Genomic DNA, 20,855 nt, shown 5'->3' on the forward strand with positions numbered 1-20,855 from the left:
GTGGTCAATCTACCGTTGCAGAGCAGTCAACATCTCTAGCAACCAGGAACGTGGTCGTTCGCAGCCTTCTCGAAAACGAAAGAAGAAGAGAGGCTGAGGTTATTGAACAAGAAGTCGGTGCAGAAGAAACTGAAGACATCACTGAAGTGGAGACCAATTTTTCGATCAGAACAAACGATTCTGAGACTATCATTCAAGAAGAAAGTGAAGTAGAGGAGACAGTGAAAGGAGAGAGTGAAGAAAGCGGTTCGACCACATCTGAGGAATTCATCTTGTCCATCAACGAACGAGAATTTTGAAAAACCTCAGCGAATTCGCTCAAGAAGAGGCTTCATTTTTTGTTTTAAGTTCCCTTCGTATTATGTTAAACTAAGATCTTAGCCATCTAGTGGTAACAAACAAATTTTTTGTAACTCGACGAATACGTCAATAGACTGGTTTTCAACAAGCATATTTTCTTGTTGCTTTCTGAGAATTTAAAATACTGCCTTGAACAACTTTAATTTCCTTTTCCTCAAGATCGATTCTCAAATTCGTAGATTACTGAAATCAGTCTAATTCCAAACAATGGCGACCGCAAACAAAAAGCAACAGGCGCAGACTTTAACGCTCTTAACAATAGAGACATTGGAAAGGGAATTACACAAGAATTTGAAAAGTTATGATGAAGCTTGCAGAGACAATTTGTTGGAAGCAGCAGAAACAGCTTACGAACTAGCTGATGACAGAGCGCTAAGGCTTCTTAAGCATTATAGAGATGTCATACCCCAACTAGACGCCGAGATGCAAGCAAGATATGTCGACAAACACGAAGAGTTTGTAGACCGTCATCATACAATGGTTATCGATTGGAAAAGAAGAAGGCCAACTGCACCTTCGGAAAGAGAACCCTCTGAACATTCGGAAAATTCGGATGAAGAGGAGACAACTCCGACAACAACAGGAAACGTTGCGCAAGCAACAGGTGTACAAGCAACCAATACAGTTGCACTGCAACAACAGCAAAACTTCATGAGCATTGCTCATCTGCTACCAAGAATTGAATTAGCCAAATTTGAAGGGGATTCAAACAAATGGAGAGATTGGTGGGCGATTTTTCGAACACTTATACACGAAAATCCATCACTACGACCCATCGAAAAATTCAGCAGATTGAAGATGCACATGAGCGAAGACGCTGCTGGTGCAATATCATACCTGGACTTAACAGAAGAAAATTACACCAAGGCAATCGACATTTTAAATGGGAAATACAACAGGCCGAGATCAGCAAGAGCAGACCACTACATCGCAATTACGGAATTGCCTAGGGTAGATCGAGTAGAAGACTACAAGGCAATGAGGAAGTTGCACGACAGAGCAATGGGTCACGCCTTGAATCTTGGCGACTTAGAAAAGAATTCTGCACAAAATGAAGCAATTTCAGAGATAATTACAAGAAAACTACCTCTTGAATTAGTTTCAAGATGGCATGGGGAAACAAGAAGATCCCGTAAAACGTTAAAAGATCTCTTTACCTTCATCGACAGTGTAGCAGAAGATTGGGAATATGCGTTCTCGACTGAAAAGAACGAGAAGAAAAAACCTAAGCAAGAGGCTACTGAAAAAGCAAATCGAGTAACATTTGCATCCACACCAACGGCAGCGGAATTAGCAGTGACAGGAACTACAACAATACATCCGAAAGATCGAAAAGAGAAGACCTCAACAACAATAAAAAGACCATGTTTGTTCTGCAAAGACAAACACCCCACGTACAAATGCGAAGTCGCAATAGAGAAGAAACTAGAGCAAGTTCGGAAGGAGAAAAGGTGTTGGAGGTGCCTCGGACAGAGTCACCAAGTGAGAGCCTGTTGGAAGACAAGCAATTGCGCCAAATGTGGCAAGGGTCACCATACAGCCATCTGTAATCAGACAGTTCGGGCGAAAACAGTGACAGCTACGGTAGCAGCGTCCCCAATGTTAAAGGCAGCAGATGACGCTCCACTCTCAATAGAAGCACGCCTATTCGGTGGCGTGTACGTCCAAACAGCAACTGTTATAGTGGAAGGGCCAAACGGTTGGCACAAAGCTATAGCGTACATTGATCAAGGATCAAATGCAACACTGATCCGAAGCGAACTCGCTCAAACTCTAGGACTTCAGGAAGTGGGAAAAATCAAATTGAAACTTCAGGCAGTGGGTCATCTACACCCAGAAAAGGAACGAAGTGTAAGAAAGTTACGACTACGCGGGATAATTCCGGATGCCGAATCAATTGATTTAGAGGCGATTGAGCAACCCGAAATAGGAAAGGTTGCTGGATCGACAAAGACCGAATTCGTCAGTGAACTCTGGAACCAAGGTTACAAGTTGGCTGATGATAGAATTTTGAGCGGGACAGCAGGACCTTGCCAAATAGACATTTTGATTGGAGCCAATCAAGTCTGGAAGGTACTAGGCTCAAAACAGATCGTTTCGAAGACTGGAATTAGAGCCATCGAAAGCAAATTGGGTTGGTTACTACTTGGGCAGGATGAGACAGTTGCGATTTCCACCACTACGGCGATCGGCTTCCTCCTAAAGGCAAAAGAAGGAACACCACAATACCCAATGCAAGGCCCGAATTCGAACAGAAACGATGAAATTGATTTTGCGAAGTGGTGGAAATTAGAAAGTCTAGATCCACTAGAAAATGTGCCACTTTCGGATCGCTGGAAATCTTATACAGACTCCATCAAACAAGACGAAGATGGACATTATGTCGCACCGCTCCCATGGAACGGGAACAAAAAATACCTCAGCAAGAATGACGCCATGGCAGAAGGTCAGGCAAGGGCGCTGATGAAAAGGATGGAGAAGGATAACGAGATGAAGACTTCATACGAAGCTGAGTTCAGAAAACTGAAAGAACTTAGATTCATCTCTAAAGCAGACACCAATTTTAAGGGTATCTACACGATTCTACCCCATCACCCAGTTGTCCGTAAAGACAAAATCACCAGCAAAGTGAGACCTGTTTTCAATGGTTCTGCGAAGCCGAAAACAGGATTCAGCGCCAACGACTGTCTCGAAGAAGGACCCAATCTGAATCCTGACATTCTTGATGTTATCCTGACGTTTAGGCTAAATCCAATTGCCTGGACAGCTGATATCCGACAAGCATTTTTAATGGTAAAATTGCTAAACGAGGACGCGGAAGCGTTAAGGTTCCTTTTAGAAGACGAAAACGTCCCAGGAACGCTGCAGACCTACAAATGGAATAGACTACCATTTGGGCTAACATGTAGCCCGGCAGTGCTCAGGACCGTCCTAAAGAAACACCTCGAGTCATACAAAGGCGAACTAGCAGTAAGCAGTCGCCAAATGTTACGGCATCTATATGTAGACGACTACTTGTCAAATGCGCCTACATTAGAAGCAGCAAAGACCGTAATCGGTACGGTACTCAAACTTTTTTCAGAGGCAAAGATGGAATTGAGAAAATGGGTAACAAACGACCCGCAGCTGCGAGAGTATCTACAACAGAGCAATTTGACAGACGACTCATCCGATTCGTACTCGTGTCTTAATTTAGACCCACAAAAGGTACTAGGAGTGAGGTGGAATACCAGCACAGATTGCTTCTATTTCAAGTCTGACGTAATCGTAGATGTAGCCGCAAAAGTAAAAGTGCTAACAAAAAGATCGTTTGCTAAAATCTCGACCAAGCTTTTCGACCCCCTTGGATTCATTGGACCCATAACACTACAGTTCAAGCTACTCTTCCAGGAATTGTGGCAAGAAAAAATCGGATGGGATGACAATGTGAATTCACAAACGGAGAGTCGATTCAGAGCTATAGTGGAAGATTTGAAAGGTATAGACAGAATCCAAATACCTCGCATGATCTCAACAGCACCGACAGATGTAATTCAAGAATTACATGTATTCTGCGACGCTTCAACAAAAGCGTACGGAGCTGTAGCATACGCCAAGTCAAGAAATCCTGGATTCATCCGACTTGTTTGCTGTAAAACTAGGGCAGCACCACTCCCGAAAAACGAAGTTTCACTACCAAGGCTAGAACTGCTTAGCGCCGAACTCGGCAGTGTCTTAGCTGAACGAATCGTAAACGCAATTGACAAAGTGAAGTGGGAAGTGACACTATGGACTGACTCTATGGCAGCGTTAGGTTGGATCAAAGGAGATCCAGGGCGATGGAAACTATTCGTACGGAATAGAGTAGAGACAATTCAGAAGAGATTCAAACCAGAACACTGGAAACACTGTCCTGGAAAAGACAACCCAGCGGATTTCGCATCTCGAAGTTGCTCCGTCAAGAAGTTGACAGAGGCTTTTTCCTGGTGGGGAGGTCCCTCCTGGCTGAAACAAGAATCGTCTGAATGGCCTCAGCAAGACAACCCAACTTCGGATGACCTACAATTAATGGAAGTCGAAACGAAATCCAAACAGAGAATGCAAATTCTAGCAGTTTTCAACATGCCAGATTGGTTGGATTCACTGGTTTTGAGAGTAAGCAGTTATCTGCGATTACTGAGAACAATAGCCTGGATGTACAGACTCATGAAGAAGTTACCGCCCGGTAAGGCAATAGAAACAGTCGGAGTAGCAGAAATTCATTGCCTCTCTGTCTGCGAAATCAGCACCGCCGAGAACTTCATTCTAAGGACTATTCAACAGAAAGCGTTCCCAGAAATTTATGGATCCCTTAAAGAAGGAAAATCCAACAAGAAACTGCTACGCGATCTCGACACATTACGACCAATTTGGGACGAAAAACAACAACTGATACGAGTGACAGGTAGAGTAGGTCCAGCCTTAAGAGATCTACTTATTGAACCACCGATACTTCTCCCTGCAAATGAGAGAATAGTCGACTTGCTGATCCACCATCATCATGTCAAACGGAAACACACCGGTGTTCAATCAACATTAACCTATCTCCGTAATCGGTTCTGGATTATTCGTGCTCGACAACGCATCAAGAGTGTCATCAAGCATTGTGGGAAATGCCAACGAGCTCAATCGCGCCCTTTCGACGAAGAAGCCGCTTCCATGCCTTTGGATCGTACCAAGAAGGCACAGCCATTCGAAATCATTGGAATTGATTATTTCGGGCCGATGTACGTTTTGGAAGAGGTCCTTTTGATTGAGAAAGACAAGGAAGGGAACGATGTCGAGAAAACTCGAATTGGTGAAAAGAAGGTGCACGCGTGTTTATTCACTTGTGCCGTCACAAGAGCTGTACATCTTGAGCTCGTGACAGACCTTACCACGAAAACGTTCATGCTCGCTCTACGCAGAATGATGTCCAGAAGAGAAGATTGTAAGACAATCTATAGCGATAACGCATCAACATTCACATGCGCCGCTAAACTTGTAACAGAAGACCCTACTTTAGCAAATTGGCTATCAAGTAAGGGAATTGAGTGGAAATTCTCTCCGAGCTTGGCACCCTGGTGGGGCGGGTTTTGGGAGAGAATGGTGCGTTCGGTAAAGGAACCGTTACGCAAGGTATTAGGGAAAATGAAGGTGAGCTACGATCAACTTCACACCATCCTGGTGGAAATTGAAGCAATCGTGAACTCACGACCCCTCACATATGTTTCCGGAGACGCACAAGCGTATGAAGTGCTATCTCCACAAAGACTTTTGACTGGAAGACAGCCTGGCGCCACGACGGAGACTTCCGAGCTGACCACAATGAGCCGCAACGAGCTGATCGACTTAGATAAGCAACGTAGCGAACACGCTCTAACTTGGTGGAGGCTATGGCAAGAATCTTACTTGTCCGACTTAAAAAGATTCCATTGTCGCAAGGGAAAGGGTACTAGAATCCCCCGCGTTGGCGAAATCGTCCTGCTAAAGGAGCCAAATATCAAGCGTGTTTCATGGCCTACGGCCATTATAACGGAATTGATTCCCGGCTATGACGGCAAGATACGAGCTGTAAAGTTACGTCTTCGTTCAGAAAAGGAAACAACACGAGGTCTCCAGACCATTTATCCATTGGAAATTCAACATGACGTGGATCCGCCCGTCAATGTTTCCGTAGACGGATCTAGAGAAGCCGAGGCTGGCCAAGAAGAAGGAGGTGCATCCGCGCCTAAGAAGAAACCCCCCTGCAAGAAGAAAAAGGAATCGCCGAGGAGGACTCGCGATTCCGGCGGGGAGGATGTTGCGGATCACGACCCGCCACCTGACGGACAATTAACTAGGTCGGGCCGACTAGTTCGCAAGCCCACTATTTTTGATTTATAGTATGTGTAAGGCCGCCAGGGGTGCTGTGTTCAGCGTCTTCTTGGTGGCCGATCTCGGTTAATGTTCCTTCTTCGCAATTGTTCAACAAGGTAGAGCAGACGCTATTATAAGTTGTGTCAGAGTCTGAATAAAAGCTAGAGAATCAGCAACAATTTACCTGAGTCAAGTGTCTTCAAATCAGTAATTACTTATCAGGTATTATCAGTAAGAGTAATTATTGTCACATGGTACATTGACGGCCAACTGGAAATCCTGAATGGCTCGTGATGAACGGGTAATAACACACCCTTTTTTAATGCTTGCAAACATGCAGATGTGAGAATAGCAAGCTGATAAAAAGATCATATAACCAAACATTTATATATTTATTTGTGTGTAGGTCAGATTGAACGAACAATCCATTTAATCCGCTTTGTTGAATGCAAATGCTTACACTTTCCTGCCATCGCCATTACGCAAATGGCATTGCTGAACCATAAAATTACGCAAAAAAGATTTCCCTAAAACGACCTTTGGCGGTGCTATGGATACCAACAAGTAGACATCGTAAAACAAGTACACAAAAGTTTATATACTGACGCATTTCACTCAATAAGAAAGCACTTTACGTATTAAAGACCTTGTAAATTTAACAGACAAAGTCTCCAAATATAGCAAATATGTCGTTTGTTACTCGATAACAAACGGTGGGTGCCATAGTAACAAACTTTATACGTTTGCGAAACGCTGCTAAAAATAAGGACTTTGCAAGACAGTTAACGCTCGTATCAGACAGCAATCTCCATGGTGATGGTAATGGAGTTTCAACATCCAAACCAGCGACAGACAACTGTGTTTTTCTCACAAAAGATGGAAGTTTTGGCCCTTTTGGAACTCAAGAAACAGAGCATCACCGTAGCAACTGGCGAATCGCAACTGGGCTCATGGATTTCGTATTCTGACCGACAGGTCAACAACTACATCAGACAATCGGCCAATCCTTGACCTTCTACATGGAATACTGACCGTTGTGTGTTATGAATTATTCAATAGCCACAGATCAGAATCCATTTCTGTGATTACAACTCCAGTAACGGCAAAATGCGTCTTACTCGGGGAGCTCGATCCTCGACGTATACCCTCACTGGAACAAGGGGCAACAGCCGTTATAATCTTCTATCAGATTGCGAGTACAAGTTAACGATAAAAGATTACTGGCTTTGCCGTTGGCCGGAGATGGACATTTAACCCGCACTTGAAACCATGTCGCTTGAAATTCGTGATGGCCTTTTGTACAAGTTTTTCACCAAACTGGCGGGGAAAACAATGAAGACTTATGCGAGTCAGGGAGCGAAACCTCCGCAGGGAAATCAATAGAGTTTGTCTCTATTGGACTGCAGACTCTATCGTATAGATGCAGTGGACCAAACTCGTATCACAGAGGTTTTCACGTCAGCTTGCCGATGTATCTATGGTAGGGTTCAAATAATGTACCCTATAGCACCTACTTTCGCCTGCTTACTGACTTGTTTCATTGTTCTTTTTATTCAATTCTTTTTTTTTTTTATACGCTGAAGAAAAGAATGGAATGGTAAGTCTCTTTTTGATTAAAAGTTTGATAGAAAAAATAATAAAACTCTCTCCGAACAGGACGTCTGTCTTGTCGATCATCGACCGAATTCCCTTGTGCGACAGACGGACGATTTAATTTTTTATTCAACATTAAAGAATAGCGAATAAATATAGATGGCTAAACAGCTTCCATGGTGTCGGGATAAAGAGGGTGGTGGGGAATACTGAAAGATTTATCGGTTGGCCTAAAGAGATTCCATCAAGAGCGTTCATGTCCTATATATCAATACGGCCGTCTTCGCCCGTCGCTATTGGTCAAAAGACCGATGTATAATTTTTTTTTCTCCCTTCCCAAACCATAGATCTCCATTTTCCTATTTTACATCGCAAGTTCGTGATGGACTTGAGATCAGAACGGGGTGGTAGCCGACTTCATGCTTATGGATAGATTGTAACAGCACGATTTTCTTTTCGTTTTTCCTCTGCTCTCCATATTGCGCCATGAAGTGTAATAAAAGAGCAAGAAGAAAAATATGAAACGTTCTTTTCAAAAAGAAAAAGAATTTTTTTTTTTTTCATAAAAGCTCTTTTATATTCGGCTGCAGAGCCGTTAAACATTAAAGCCTTTACTTTTTACTCTCAAGTTTATCCGTAATGGTAGATAGGACGGTCTGATGGGAACACGAGTTAATCGAGTTTTTTTTTTAAAGGCTTCCTGATAGACTACGACGTCCGATCCAAATAATCCTGCAATGCAAGAGGAGAACAACGAGCCTCGCATAACCAATGAACGTCCAAACAGCCTAACGCTAAAAAAGAGACAGATGGCAGCCGACAGAGAAACAACTATAAAATGTCATTACAGTGCGATTCATTTTCCATTTTGCCAGCGATGCTCGTTTGCCATCAAAAAGTTTTATTTTTCAATTTTCGGGTATCGTTGTCGTCAAGCCCAAATGGACGATGATGAAACTATATACGAGGATGATGGATGAAGATTGGCTTTGGATTCTTTGGCATGGTTTGTCCTTTCTCCCCCCCCTTTTTTTCTGTGGCTATACTCTTGTCTCTCACGATGATTGCACGACCGCAATTCTCGTCTTATCTGTCGCTTATTTTCTCCCAACGTTTTTTGGCTTCGAATTCGATGGTCCTTTTTTTCAAAACGAAAGAGTTGTGAGTTAATATTGTGAGTGTAAGAAAATAAGATAAGTCTTCCTTTCGTTGTGAAGAACTCGAAAAAGAAAATGTGGGATAGTAAAACTGGGGAAATCTATCGTATAAAAGGGAACAAACAAAAAAAGGAGGGGAAGAGGAGCGAGGATTTTATTTCCGTCCTGGTCGTGGTGCGGTTTCTGACAAGCCGCCGACCGAGTTCTCTTGTTCCAACTTTTGTCTTTACACTTTTCTTTCTTTTTTTTTCCCTTCTCCATTTTTACATGGGCTTGATGCTGCAGCGTATATAAAAAGACAACGTTGGAAAAGGGGGGGAGAGCAAAACAAAAGGAAAGATGCAGGTTCCTATCCGTTTTTAAAGGAGCTACAGGGGAAGCTTCCGCGTGAGCGAAACGCCTCAAAAACCATCTGTGTATAGTTGCGTGTCTCTCGGTTCGTTTCCTGGCTGGCATTTGCCGCGGGGCCGTGAAGCTGCCAACCAGCGAGGTTGCCGTACCATTCAACTATTTTTTTTTTTATTTTAACATTTCCGACGTCATAAAGTTTTGTTTCTTTTTTTAAAATATCTTAGTCACTCGGTCGAGGTCTTTCACTATTGCCACTCGTCGTGAAAAGGTGACTTACTCGACCCAGACTATCCACATGCAATTCGTGGAATTGATTCAAAGTATTGGATTTTTTTTCTTCTGAAGGATTCAACGTTTTTGTTTTGTTTTCAATGCAGAAAATCTGCTGCTTTCGTCGACTGCAAACGTGAAAGTGGGGGCGGGTCGTGAGGCCGTCGGCTAAAAGGCAGTTGAGTGCCGTGTGTCTTGAGGGAAAAGTGAAAGAAACAAAACAAAAGAAGAGCAAGACCGTTTAAAAGTTGTTGGGCAACTGCGTTCTCCGTGGCAGTCGACGGCTGGACCTTCTCGTTTTCGTGTGTGTGTTTCGCATAGTCTGTCGTGCACGTTGGCCGAGATTGTGACCGCCGAATAAAGGGAAATTCAAATGATCCGTCAAACGAGTTGTTGCATCCATAACGTTGTCTGATAATCAAGTGCGAACCCACAATGGCCACCAAACAAGAAATGGCCGAACTCGATCAGATGGAAACTGGATCCAATCATCCTTCTTTAGGTAAATGAAATGTTATGTCTCACATTTATTAGCCGTGCATGAAATTAATTAGTTGGCAAATGAATAATTGACACAAAATGTTTGTTCTCCCCTCTCCTGCGTCGTCCTAACGGGGCGTTTCTTACCTTACCTCTTTTTGTTTTAAAAGAAAATTCATTAACCTAAGGGCTCCATTTGACAAATTTCTATACGCATTGGGAGAGAACAACAGCAAAAAGTGAGTGGACTAATGGAACCCAAAATCCCCAGACTGAGATTATTTTTTCGTGTGTTTATCTTGGCCATCTTTCGCCGTTGCGTTTCTTGCCATATACTTCCGTTTTTTTTTGTGTGTTGTTGGTTGCCTTGTTTCTCTCGGAAACGACATTACATCCATCCATCATTGCGGATGGTTGTCAAGGAAAGCCTTGCTGGACAAAAAACAGAAGGGGACTGGGTTTGTGTGTGTTCTCTTGTATTTGGCCGGCCCTTTTTACTTCTTGATTGAGGTGTCTGTCACGCGCACTGAAACTCAGTAATGAGATCACCGATGTGTCGTTTGAGCAAAACAAACACGACGCCCAATGTCTTCTGAATCCGGTCAGCTCAGCGTGACCACCTGGCACCCCTCGTCGCTCGGTTGCCACTTAAACTGTGCGTGTCCGACACTTGCCCCCCTCTCGCATTCTTCTTGATGGAGTGTAGAGGTTTATTTCGGTCATTCTTCTTCTTCCCCCCATCGCTTACTTAAAAAAAACAATAAACTTTCGTTCTTAATTTAAATAGAATTATCAGACAAAAAAAGAGTTAAGAAAACAGGCAAATTGTGATTGAAGTGTCCAATATTCACTTGGTATGCGGCTACGCTTATGATCTCACCGGATTCAATCTGCGGAAAGCGAGAGGTGACTTGTCTCGAAACAAAAGGCTCTTAAAGAGAAATCATATAAAGGGGTGGGGATAAAAGAAACGAACGGAGGGATCCTTTGGTGCGGAATTCCTTATCATTTCAGTTCCGTCTTTCGCCACGCTGGTCAAAGTGCCTTGTGACTGTGCTGTGTTGGATATTGGTTTCCGGAATCCACAATTTTTGGCCACGTTGTGTTACGACCCTATTTTTAGTGGCTCGTCTTTCTTCGCCGCAGGCGTATATTGGGAGACATGCGGATAGATGGAAACCCAACATCAGTTTTCCCTGTCCGCCGATAGTGACGGAACTATGGCGGAAAGAAGCGGAAGGGATCCTCAGCTATTTCTCCACATGTCATCAAAATGTTGAATGGGCCTCGATAAAAATCGTGCGGCGTTGTCGTTTGCTTAAATGCTCGTCATCAGCGTGATTGGCACGCGACACTGGCAGACGTCACGCATGAGATAACAATTGAGAAACTGGGCGGCTGATTTTTCTATTTACTGGCCAACCAGCAATTCGAATATGATCCTATTTTCAGCGCCTCCCTGTTGACCGAAAATCGCTCATTGCGATTCGTGTCTATTCATCACGAAGGAACCAAGAGGGGCCTGTTAACTGTATGGTTTGTATACTTGTGACATCGTTATCTATCCTCCTTTCTGTACAGATGATGAGACAGCGGAAAGAAGAATAAATAGAAGCCTCTTCTATTCAGACTTGTATGGATATCGATCGATTTTTCCTTGCGTGTAAGTACAAGAATCAAAAGAGAAATAGAAAGGGGAGTTGTATATCTATGTGGTTGTGATTCGAAAACATATGGTAATTTATCGGACGTCTGCTGGCCTAGATAAGAGAGGGGTGATTATCAATAACAATCACGCGACCGTCTATTGTATAACAATGAAGATACTTGTAGACATGGATCACAGCTTTTCAGGTTAGAAAGCTGCAACATCCCCCTTGAGCAGTTTAGTATTACAATAGGCAGTTGCTGTATCGCTCTTCATTGTAACTGTTCGCAGATAATCGATCGATCCTGTTTGATTGTTGACATTAGCCACCGTCGACTACAGTCGGAATTTTGAAACATTTTTCACTTTTTCATCCATTTTTATTTTTTAAAATCTGTGCTGTATGAAAGGCTTCTGAAGAACGATTCATTGATTTTCACTCTGGATTCTGTTATCCCTTTTCTTATTTATCCTTTTTTTTCTTTAAATCTTTTCTTTATGATTCGATCGGTCGGCATTTTCCGTTTGGTGGCGCCGATTTACTCGAATGCTGCGGAACCCGGATCCTCTTCGTTCGGCAGAAGCCGTCGGCTACAACATCAACCGAGGTGAGTCACACTTGCATTACGGTAACAATTGAAAAGAAGAGACTCGCGTTAGGGAAACTGATGTCAGAGAGTTCTTCCGTCGTGGATGCGTCAAGATCAAACGAGTCGTTACGCTGTTTTCTTTTGCTCGGCTATATCATCATCGCCTCGCCCTTAAACACGTCATTATGCAGAGTGAAATCGTGTACTACTTTTCTACAATTTAAAAAAAAAACAAATTGCTAGTGAATCCCGCGGGCCTTGTTATGAACATGGTGTAATGGTATTAAAAGAGTAGTTCGCTATTAGGTACATTGCCATAAGGAACTCTTGTCTTGTGTGTGTAAAGATAAGGGTAGTACTAACCTTTTTTTAAAAAAATAAGCAAATTAATCTTAAAAGGTAGTTGCAACGATTATTATAGACACGCACTTTTTCATACATTTTTGGCCGATTTTGCGGGGTTTTTTTAATATCTGGGGTTGTTGGGTGCGCAACGGATTTTCCAGTCGTGTTTAGTTCGACTCAGTTCTCCGAAATCGTCATCTTGACCGGAATCGGATCGAGCAAAATGCAATTTTCCGGATGTTGAACAAGCGTTTTTCTTTTGAAACCGTCTTCACGCGTCAAGTGAATCGATAAATAATGTATTTGAAACCAATTTGGGAATTCCAAAACAAGTGACTTAAAGGTACAACAAAAAAAAAGAAAACTGTCAATGGTGGACACGATCCTTTTCGCATTTGTGCTTTGAGTTTCCTTCCCTTTTCCTTTTTATTCTGTCCCTTTTCTTTCTGGCTTTATCATCTCCAGCAGAAGGGTGGAGAGACGTCGCCCATTAGTATCTGTGCGCGCGGTCGCAGTCCAGTCACTCGTCCGCCGGTCTGGGTCTGAACGAGACCCATCGGTTTCACTCTCCCCATTTTTTTTGTTTACTTTTCAGAATTGTCAATCGAAAACAAAACGAAAATCTAGTTCAACGAGTTTGGAAGTGAGTGACGCTATAAAAAGCTGTGATTGTTGCGACTTGAAATTGAATCGCACTGTGAACGCTAGCGGTTTTAACTAGCAAGACTTTTTCTTAAGACTAAACCGGTGAGATTTCGATTTTTGTTTGCGTTTGTGCTCGTGTTTGTTTACCTTGATCCCCCGCGTGTGTGTGCGCTGACGGCACCTTGTCATCATCGGCACCTGATGAGTTCTAGTTTTTTGCGTGTTTCTTTTGTTTGGTTTTCTTTTCTCTCCCGTTGTGATGTGGCCATCGTTTTTATGTTTTCACGCACGCTTATTTTTCGTAGTTGATGTTTCCTTTTTACAAACTGTGAACAAAAGCGAGCGCACGTTCTTGTCCACGTAATATATCGGCCAACAACAGCAGCAAAGCAGTTGCAATAGGTTTTCTGACAAGTGAAGCTGTTTACACGCATTCTGCGCTGTTCTAGTGCGGCTAAAATGCATTTGCCAGGCAATCTATTTTCACGGACCGATAAACTAAAACTTTTGTTGAAAAAAAAACTAGTCGATGATGAGGCAGGTATTGGCCATATCCAATGAAGAAATCGAACGTGAAAGAGAGGAAAAATCCTTCCGGATTATACACACGAACTGAGAGCTGTTTATTCTATCCGATGTGCTTTTTTCTAAGATTACACGCATGGATTGAGAGGAAGAAATGAAAGAAACCACAGCAAAATTCATTAAAAAAGTTTATTTCCTCCTCCTTCCCTTTTTGTGTGTCTTCTGTTTTCCTCAATTGTATTACGCATAATTTGAAAGATATACACACACAAAAGACCAACGAATGTATATTGAGCTTCTCGGCCGCTCAAATCCTACGGACAGCCAACAGTAATGTAATTCGGCGGACCGGGTGGGGCTGAAAGATGAAATGCTTATTGTGTAGAAGAGTTAGCGGGGATAACTCTGCTCCAGCGCTATATGGCAGGCCGTATATATAATACAGCAAAGTAATATTATAGTGCTTGCCTCTGCTGCTTTTTCGGTTTTCTGCGAAGCTGCTGATGCCTTCTTTTGTTTTCTCTCGCAACGCTTTTTCGACCCTAAAGGCGCTTGAAGAAACAATGTGTCGACCCCAATAGACGAGGACAATCATTCTCTTTCTCATCTTTGCTATTCTCCTTCCGAGTTTCTCTCTTTTTTTTGTAGGCATAGGCACCACGCAAAATTAAGAAAAAAGGGAGGGAAGGTTATAACGCAAGAAAAACGCAAACAGGCAACATAACAAAACGTAATGAGTGTGTGTGTGGTTATCCTGCTGGGCGTGTATGACGATGCAGAGATAATGTGGGGCTAGCCTCCTTTTGGTCTTGTTTCTTTACTTTCCGTTTGTGTCATGCTGTCTTTACTCTCTGTGGATTATTTTTGTGTTCTTCTTCTCTCCTGCACGACTAGTCGATTATCATCTGGCGTTCCATCAAGTTTCGCAACCGAAGTCGATATCAGAAAAGAAAAAGGCAAAGGCAGCATTCGGTGGCCATCTTACTTTCACTCGAAATGAAATGTTTTGTCCTGCAGACTAAATTAATCCCGGTTTGCCCGTGTGTGTGTGTGTGTCCCATGTTATAGTCATGGGTCGTTAACGAAAGGACAAGATATACCCTTTTTGCACGTTCACATTTGTTAAAAGGATTGCAGTGGATGTGTTTCGATGACTGCTGACTTTTGGGCTTTCCTAAAAATTGTGGAAGTATAGTTATAGATAACCAAAGAGTATTTTTGCGGAGGTGCTTCTGTTTTAACCAACAGGATCAGCTTGATTGACGGCTGGACGCATGTAACGTGAGAACTATAGCAGTGAGAAAACGAAAAATGGCAGTTTACACGGCCAGTCTGTTGTTCTAACTTGATCAACATGATGGCCGACGTTTGTTGGGAAGGACGTTCGAAGAAAAAATGCATAACACATTGCGCATATATTACATCTGGATGCACCAAATTTTGCTGTTTATTTTAATAAACATCCAGCTGGCATAGAAAGGGGATGATAGTAACGATGTTCTCCATAGTTGCTATTATTATTTACACACACACACACGCGCGCAGATACATGCCGAATAGACATTACAACATTAAGGGAAAAAGCGGAACGTGTTTGTTTGTCGTACGTTATACGGGATACGGTGCGGATGTCCATCTATGTTTCCTTTACTTTGTCGCGTGTAACCAACCCAAGGATCTTGTCGTCGATGCTGGGGAATCATATAAACATAACACTTTATACGGCCATCGTTCTCCACGATGGTCGCATTTCTTTTGTTTTTTTTTTTGCTGTTTGTTTTTTTATTGGATGGCATAATATCCCGAGTAGTGCGGCCTCTTCTTGTCTATCCTCTTGTCTTTCCGCATTTGTCCTTCCTAGATTTTTATGCGTTCCATTCATACATAAAAGGAAAAAAAAAAAGGCGAAGGGCTAAAGAGAGAAAAGAAATGCGTTGATGGATCTGTCCGGAAGAATATCCAAAATCACGAGAAAATGAAAGGAAAACATTGGGACAGAAGATGTCGAACATGGTAGGCGGAAATAAAAGAGGCCAAAATCCATCGATGACGTCACTCCCTATCCATCAGTTTCAATCGTTCTTCTTTCTCCTTCATTTTTTGTCCCCCCCCCCCGCTTTTTTTTTTAAATTGGCCTTTCCAAGAACGTCAATCGTTTTGCTTTATATGTTTTCGTGTTTCGTATTGAAAAGGTTCAAGCGCAAATATTTTATTGCGATGTAACTTGGATTCACTTGCAATTTAAAAGGGAGAGACCCACCGCGTTCAAACCGGAATTAATACGGGAGGCAATCGCAACGGTGACTCACGATGACCCCCTAACCTAACTGACTATCTGTATCGCAATCTCTGTAACTGGAGTCTTGATTCGATTCGACGCGGTACCGCATTTCTACGTCATAACCATCACCTTTCGGAGAGAATGGACCGCAAGACTCCGTTCATAGCCTTTTAAACGACTTCCTATGGATGGAAGACGTCCGGTTTTTTTTTTTTATTTTTCCCCTGGCATTGTTCCGCTCTCTTTTGGTCACCGGTGCTATTAATGTCGAATCGCCCGCAATAAATCTCTTTACCTTCCCCTTCAAGAAGACGTTTGTCCCTTCCTTTTTATTTTATTACTTCTTCCGTTTTGGCATCGGCACAAAATAGGTGCGGCTGGCAATGAGCGCGCAATCGTATAGCATTGTGGGATCGTTCATCGTATCTACTTGACTTATTACTAATTCCAGCGTTCTCCCCTGATTTCTAGTTTTTTTTTTTATTCCTTTTATTTATCTTTCTTTCTAACTGTTTTTTGGCTTTACTCACTCGAACCGATGACGATGCTCGAGCTGCAGGGTTGATGATAATCAAGGGCTTCTTGTTTTTTGTGTGTGTGCGTCATTCAGTGCGGGTCGCAAGATATGGAAATGAGAGGGGGATTTAGTGGCACCAAGCTCCATGCAAAGCAATATATCTACATAGATATCAGACTGATTTAAGATGTTTGCCGACAACCAGCAATCTAGCCACAGTTGTAGTACACGAGTTGATTGCGACGCAGTCGTGCGCAATGCAACTCGGTCCAATATTTGCCATCCGTCATGCAGTCGCATCCGACGGCCCATGACGCTTTCACAACGTCCTAGGATGGAACTATATATGTTTTATTTTTATTTGTATTTTCGAGGCCAAACATACTAGAGTGGTTTATGCTTAGTTCGCCGATCAAGTAGGAACCCGAGGGATCAAAAAGAGCATGGCCAGCAGTCACTTTTTGCTGCCTCCAATATATTTTTACAGTATTTTATTTGTATAATTCTTTTGCATCTGTATGCTGGGAGGAAGGAAATGGCTGTCATGGTAACGACTGCAGCATAACATTACACGCAGCCAGCGTTTGTTGAGATATTGCTTCTCTCTTGTCTAATGTTGTTTTACTCTCACAGAGGGCTGTCCTGAATTTGTTTTTGTTTTTTTTAAATTTAAAAATGAAAAGGGAGGCCTTGAAAAACAAAAGCTTTTGATGTTTTATTCATCGTAGCAAGGCGCTAAACAATAGAATGCTGCAACTCAATTAGCAGCTTGTTTTGTTTTGTCTTTGATATTCTTCCCTGTCCGACGTTAGAGCTCATTATACCGTACGCGATCAAGTTACCCAAGACTTTTCTTGACTTCTTTTGGCTGATTAACTTTTCTTCGAAGGCTTTTCATAATTGGTTTCATGTCCCACACGTCTACTGCTGTCGAGGTTTGTGTTTCCGATCATCTCTAATCCTCTTGTGTGCTGGCGTGATCGTGACCGTATACCCTTACCTCCCTTTTTTGGGGGGTCCGGAGAGAAATGCGGAACAAACGGATTATTGTTGCAGCTTCCAATTTAACAGCGGACAAGGTCAGGTTGCATTCACCGGAATCGATTACTTTTTGGCGTGCGGATGCGTTTAGGGTTGACGCCGAAGAACGGTAGATGGCAGGACAATCTAGAAACGAAAAAATATATATGTCCAAGACAACAAAAGATTGTTTCTCTTGAGAAACAAGTAATTAACGTTGAGCTGTAACAGCCGTGCTCATTTCTTAGAGTTAGCATTTCATGTTTAATGCAAATTTTAATTTTACGAGATCGATTTGTTGACGTAAACGAATTGCTCCGGAGCTCTTTCTATCGTGCCGTTGGTTGACAATGACTGCCGAGAAATGTTGTCATCGTGTTGCTGTGAAAACGAAGCAACAAAAAAAACAAACAAAAGTCATCCGTTTCTCTTTGCTTTGCATCCGGTTCCGGCGACAGCTCACCCTTTCCCGAGCGAAAAAAAAAAAAAGGAAATGCGTCTCTGTGCATTTCTTTCTCATTACAGAGTCTGATTCTGTGCATTCTATATTTACTTGCAGCATACATCTTGCGTGTGCGGATGCCTGTCGCTACAAATTCCGCAAAACGGCGCGTCCTGACAGCAGCAAAACTTTACAGACTCAAATAAATAGGATTCTATTATTCCACGTCGTTGCCAAAGACCATTCTAACGCCATTTTAGATTTATTTTTTTGTTTTTTTTGTTTTGTTTTGTTTTAAAGGTAATCAACCCAAATATTGATCTTACTGTAAACGTTTCATAAGAATTTGTTTGTTAAACATGTCTTACTTTCCGAAAGGGGGCAGAATTGTTGTTGCGTGTTTTCGCTGGTGACATCTAACGATGAACGATGGTATCACGTGGGAAAGCTAAGGTGTCGCGTCTAAGAAAACGTGAATTTAGTTTCGCATGCCAACGGGACACGCACGCACACACGCGCAATCAAGAGTAGTATGTTCGAGTTAGGCAATAATCCAACTGTAGTTCAAGATAAAAGAGAGAAACAGTTGTTGATTGCACAAAGCGTGAGCCGAACGTACACGGCGAGGCTTTTGCCTTTATATGTAAGCGAAAATGGGCATTTCTAGAACAAAGGCACGCACTGCGGGCGGAACAAGACCACAGGCTTGAACCTTGACGGATTTCATTTTAATTGACGTTGCGATACTCTAACAATTACGATGTAACACATTTTTTTGTTTTCTTCTCCCCTCTCTCTCCCATGTTGAGAAGAAGCTTATCGGAGCTTGTTCGCCCTCTTCAGTTAATGTCGATAGATGGCAAGATCGATTATAGGATATCCATCCTGTTTTACCAATCTGAATGCTTTGCTTCTGCTTGTTTGTCTGCTACCATTCTTCACTGTTAAGGAGGTCGCATCAATTGTCCACCCTTTGACATTGTCCGCTTTTGTTCAGTAGTTATTCCCTATAAATTTTCATTCAAAGTTCAGCACTCAGTTGAAATTTTATTGCCCGTAAAGTGTGCCGTCAAGTGCCAATCGCATGCCAGTCGTTTCGGTTATTTATTACTCGAATGGTCCCCACCGTTTGATCTTTGAGATTTGTTCCATCCTTCCTTTTTATTGGCCCTTGTTGTTGATCCTTCGTGCAATCGATCGTGGCTGAATGTAGCGACTTTTCTATTTTTACAACATGGCGATCACATTTTTATAGTGAAAAATCAAATAAAAATAAAAAGGAACGTCCAAGATGGGACTGCACACTGTGGAGGTATCGTCGATCATTCGTCCAGGTAGTCTGATCCCGCTACCACCGCCGCCGACGACGGGCACAGCTACCGCAGCTGACGTGGAGAAGGGCGCCACCAGTGCCGATCAGTGGGGCAAAAACATGCAGAGATGGCGCAACGATAATATTGACATTGGAAAAGGTTTGTACGCTTGCAATTCTATGGGAAATATCTTATTATTAGTGTGGGGGAGTAGAGTGGAAGAGCTCAAATAAAAGGTTACCCTCGTTCATCGTTGAATATTTCCCGCACGCGTGTTGTGTGTGTTTGTTTAATACTCTAGTGGCAGCAACCATAGTCTAATTTTTTTTTTAAGGAAAAAGGGAATAATCGAGTGAGACATTGTGAGTAGCACAACGTTAGGGGAGCCATCGATCCGATTTCCTTCCATTTTGTTCCTTTTTTTTTGGAATATTTTTCAAAGAAAATTCATTTTTCTTTCTATTTGAAATTGAATTAAATTCAAACTACTCTTTCAAACTACTCTTTGCTCTACTTCTAACAGTTTCTTTGCTGTGGTCTCCCAAGTGCTGGAGGACTCTGTTTCTTTGTCTAAGGGATCTAGGGGGCTCGCGCAAAATCCACTGTGGATCAGCACTAGTATATATTTTTACAGAAAATGGCGCATCGTCTTCCTTCAGGGCCTTCCCTTTTTTGTTTCTCCTCATTTTCATTGTGTTTTTTTAATATTCCACGGGGAGAGGAAGCTCACGTCATTGACTAGCTCACATCGATCCAGCAATGGTTAGTCGATTACTACTACCGCAAGCGCTTTTAGTTTTGTTTTTAATATGAAAATGTTAGCAAAAAAAGGACAAGAAGAAAAAGAGGAAGTGAACGAAATAAATTTACAAAAACGCAATTTCCCGTTTAAGACTACAGGTACAATTATTTTTTGGGGGGGGGGCTGCTCTGTAAATTGTCCGCTCAGACCTCAGGGGAACAATAAACGGTAGATTGGGACGTTTCTCAATTTAAAAAAAAAACAAAACTGTTTATGTCTGTGGGTTGACTATCAGTTGCCTTACGTTTAAAAGGCATTCGTGATAGATATAATTTAGAGCTGAACGCATCAGTTTCATTTCCTTATTCTTTGTTGCTTCTTCGTTCGTTTTGCTCTTTTTGTGTTGACGCTGTTGTTGTTTGATTGAGGACTACCCGGCGGGACAGGTCCGAATTGTATGGCATTCGGGAATGAGGCTGTCTCATCATGTGGAATGGCTCGTGTTTATATGCGTGTGTCAAGAACTTGACGATGATTCCAAGAAACGTTCCCTTCGAAAACGAGGCGCTCATCGACATCCGCCAAAAAAAGTTCTACTCGAAAATGCCAGTCCCAACTTTAACCCGATCACTCATTTTCACTCCCGATATTGTCACCGTGTATACGCGTTGATCGACGAAAACTGTTGCACCAATATCACGCACAGCAGTTCCAAGGTTT

The 20,855-nt window shown here is 42.5% G+C and overlaps 1 protein-coding gene across 14 annotated transcripts; it reads left to right on the top strand.

Moving 5' to 3' along the window:
- Positions 1-567: 567 nt before the first annotated feature.
- Positions 568-16,408, top strand: LOC123477028. 14 transcript variants are annotated; one of them, XM_045180197.1, is made up of 7 exons: positions 568-6,517; positions 6,623-7,696; positions 7,800-7,813; positions 8,505-10,089; positions 12,297-12,323; positions 13,246-13,397; positions 16,069-16,408. In XM_045180197.1, exon 1 carries the CDS (start codon positions 568-570, stop codon positions 6,241-6,243), a length of 5,676 nt encoding a protein of 1,891 aa, XP_045036132.1. In that variant the 3' UTR covers positions 6,244-6,517; positions 6,623-7,696; positions 7,800-7,813; positions 8,505-10,089; positions 12,297-12,323; positions 13,246-13,397; positions 16,069-16,408. The 14 variants fall into 14 exon arrangements, with proteins under 14 accessions (XP_045036132.1, XP_045036141.1, XP_045036136.1 ...); XM_045180206.1 differs by having other exon boundaries at positions 9,695-10,089; XM_045180201.1 differs by having other exon boundaries at positions 7,805-7,813.
- Positions 16,409-20,855: the final 4,447 nt, after the last annotated feature.

The sequence above is a fragment of the Daphnia magna genome, linkage group LG10 (genome assembly GCF_020631705.1).
Source record: "Daphnia magna isolate NIES linkage group LG10, ASM2063170v1.1, whole genome shotgun sequence".
NCBI lineage: Eukaryota > Metazoa > Arthropoda > Branchiopoda > Diplostraca > Daphniidae > Daphnia > Daphnia magna.

Coding starts and splice junctions, on each gene's coding strand:
- LOC123477028 (XM_045180205.1), top strand. CDS start 568: ATGGCGACCGCAAACAAAAAGCAACAGGCGCAGACTTTAACGCTCTTA.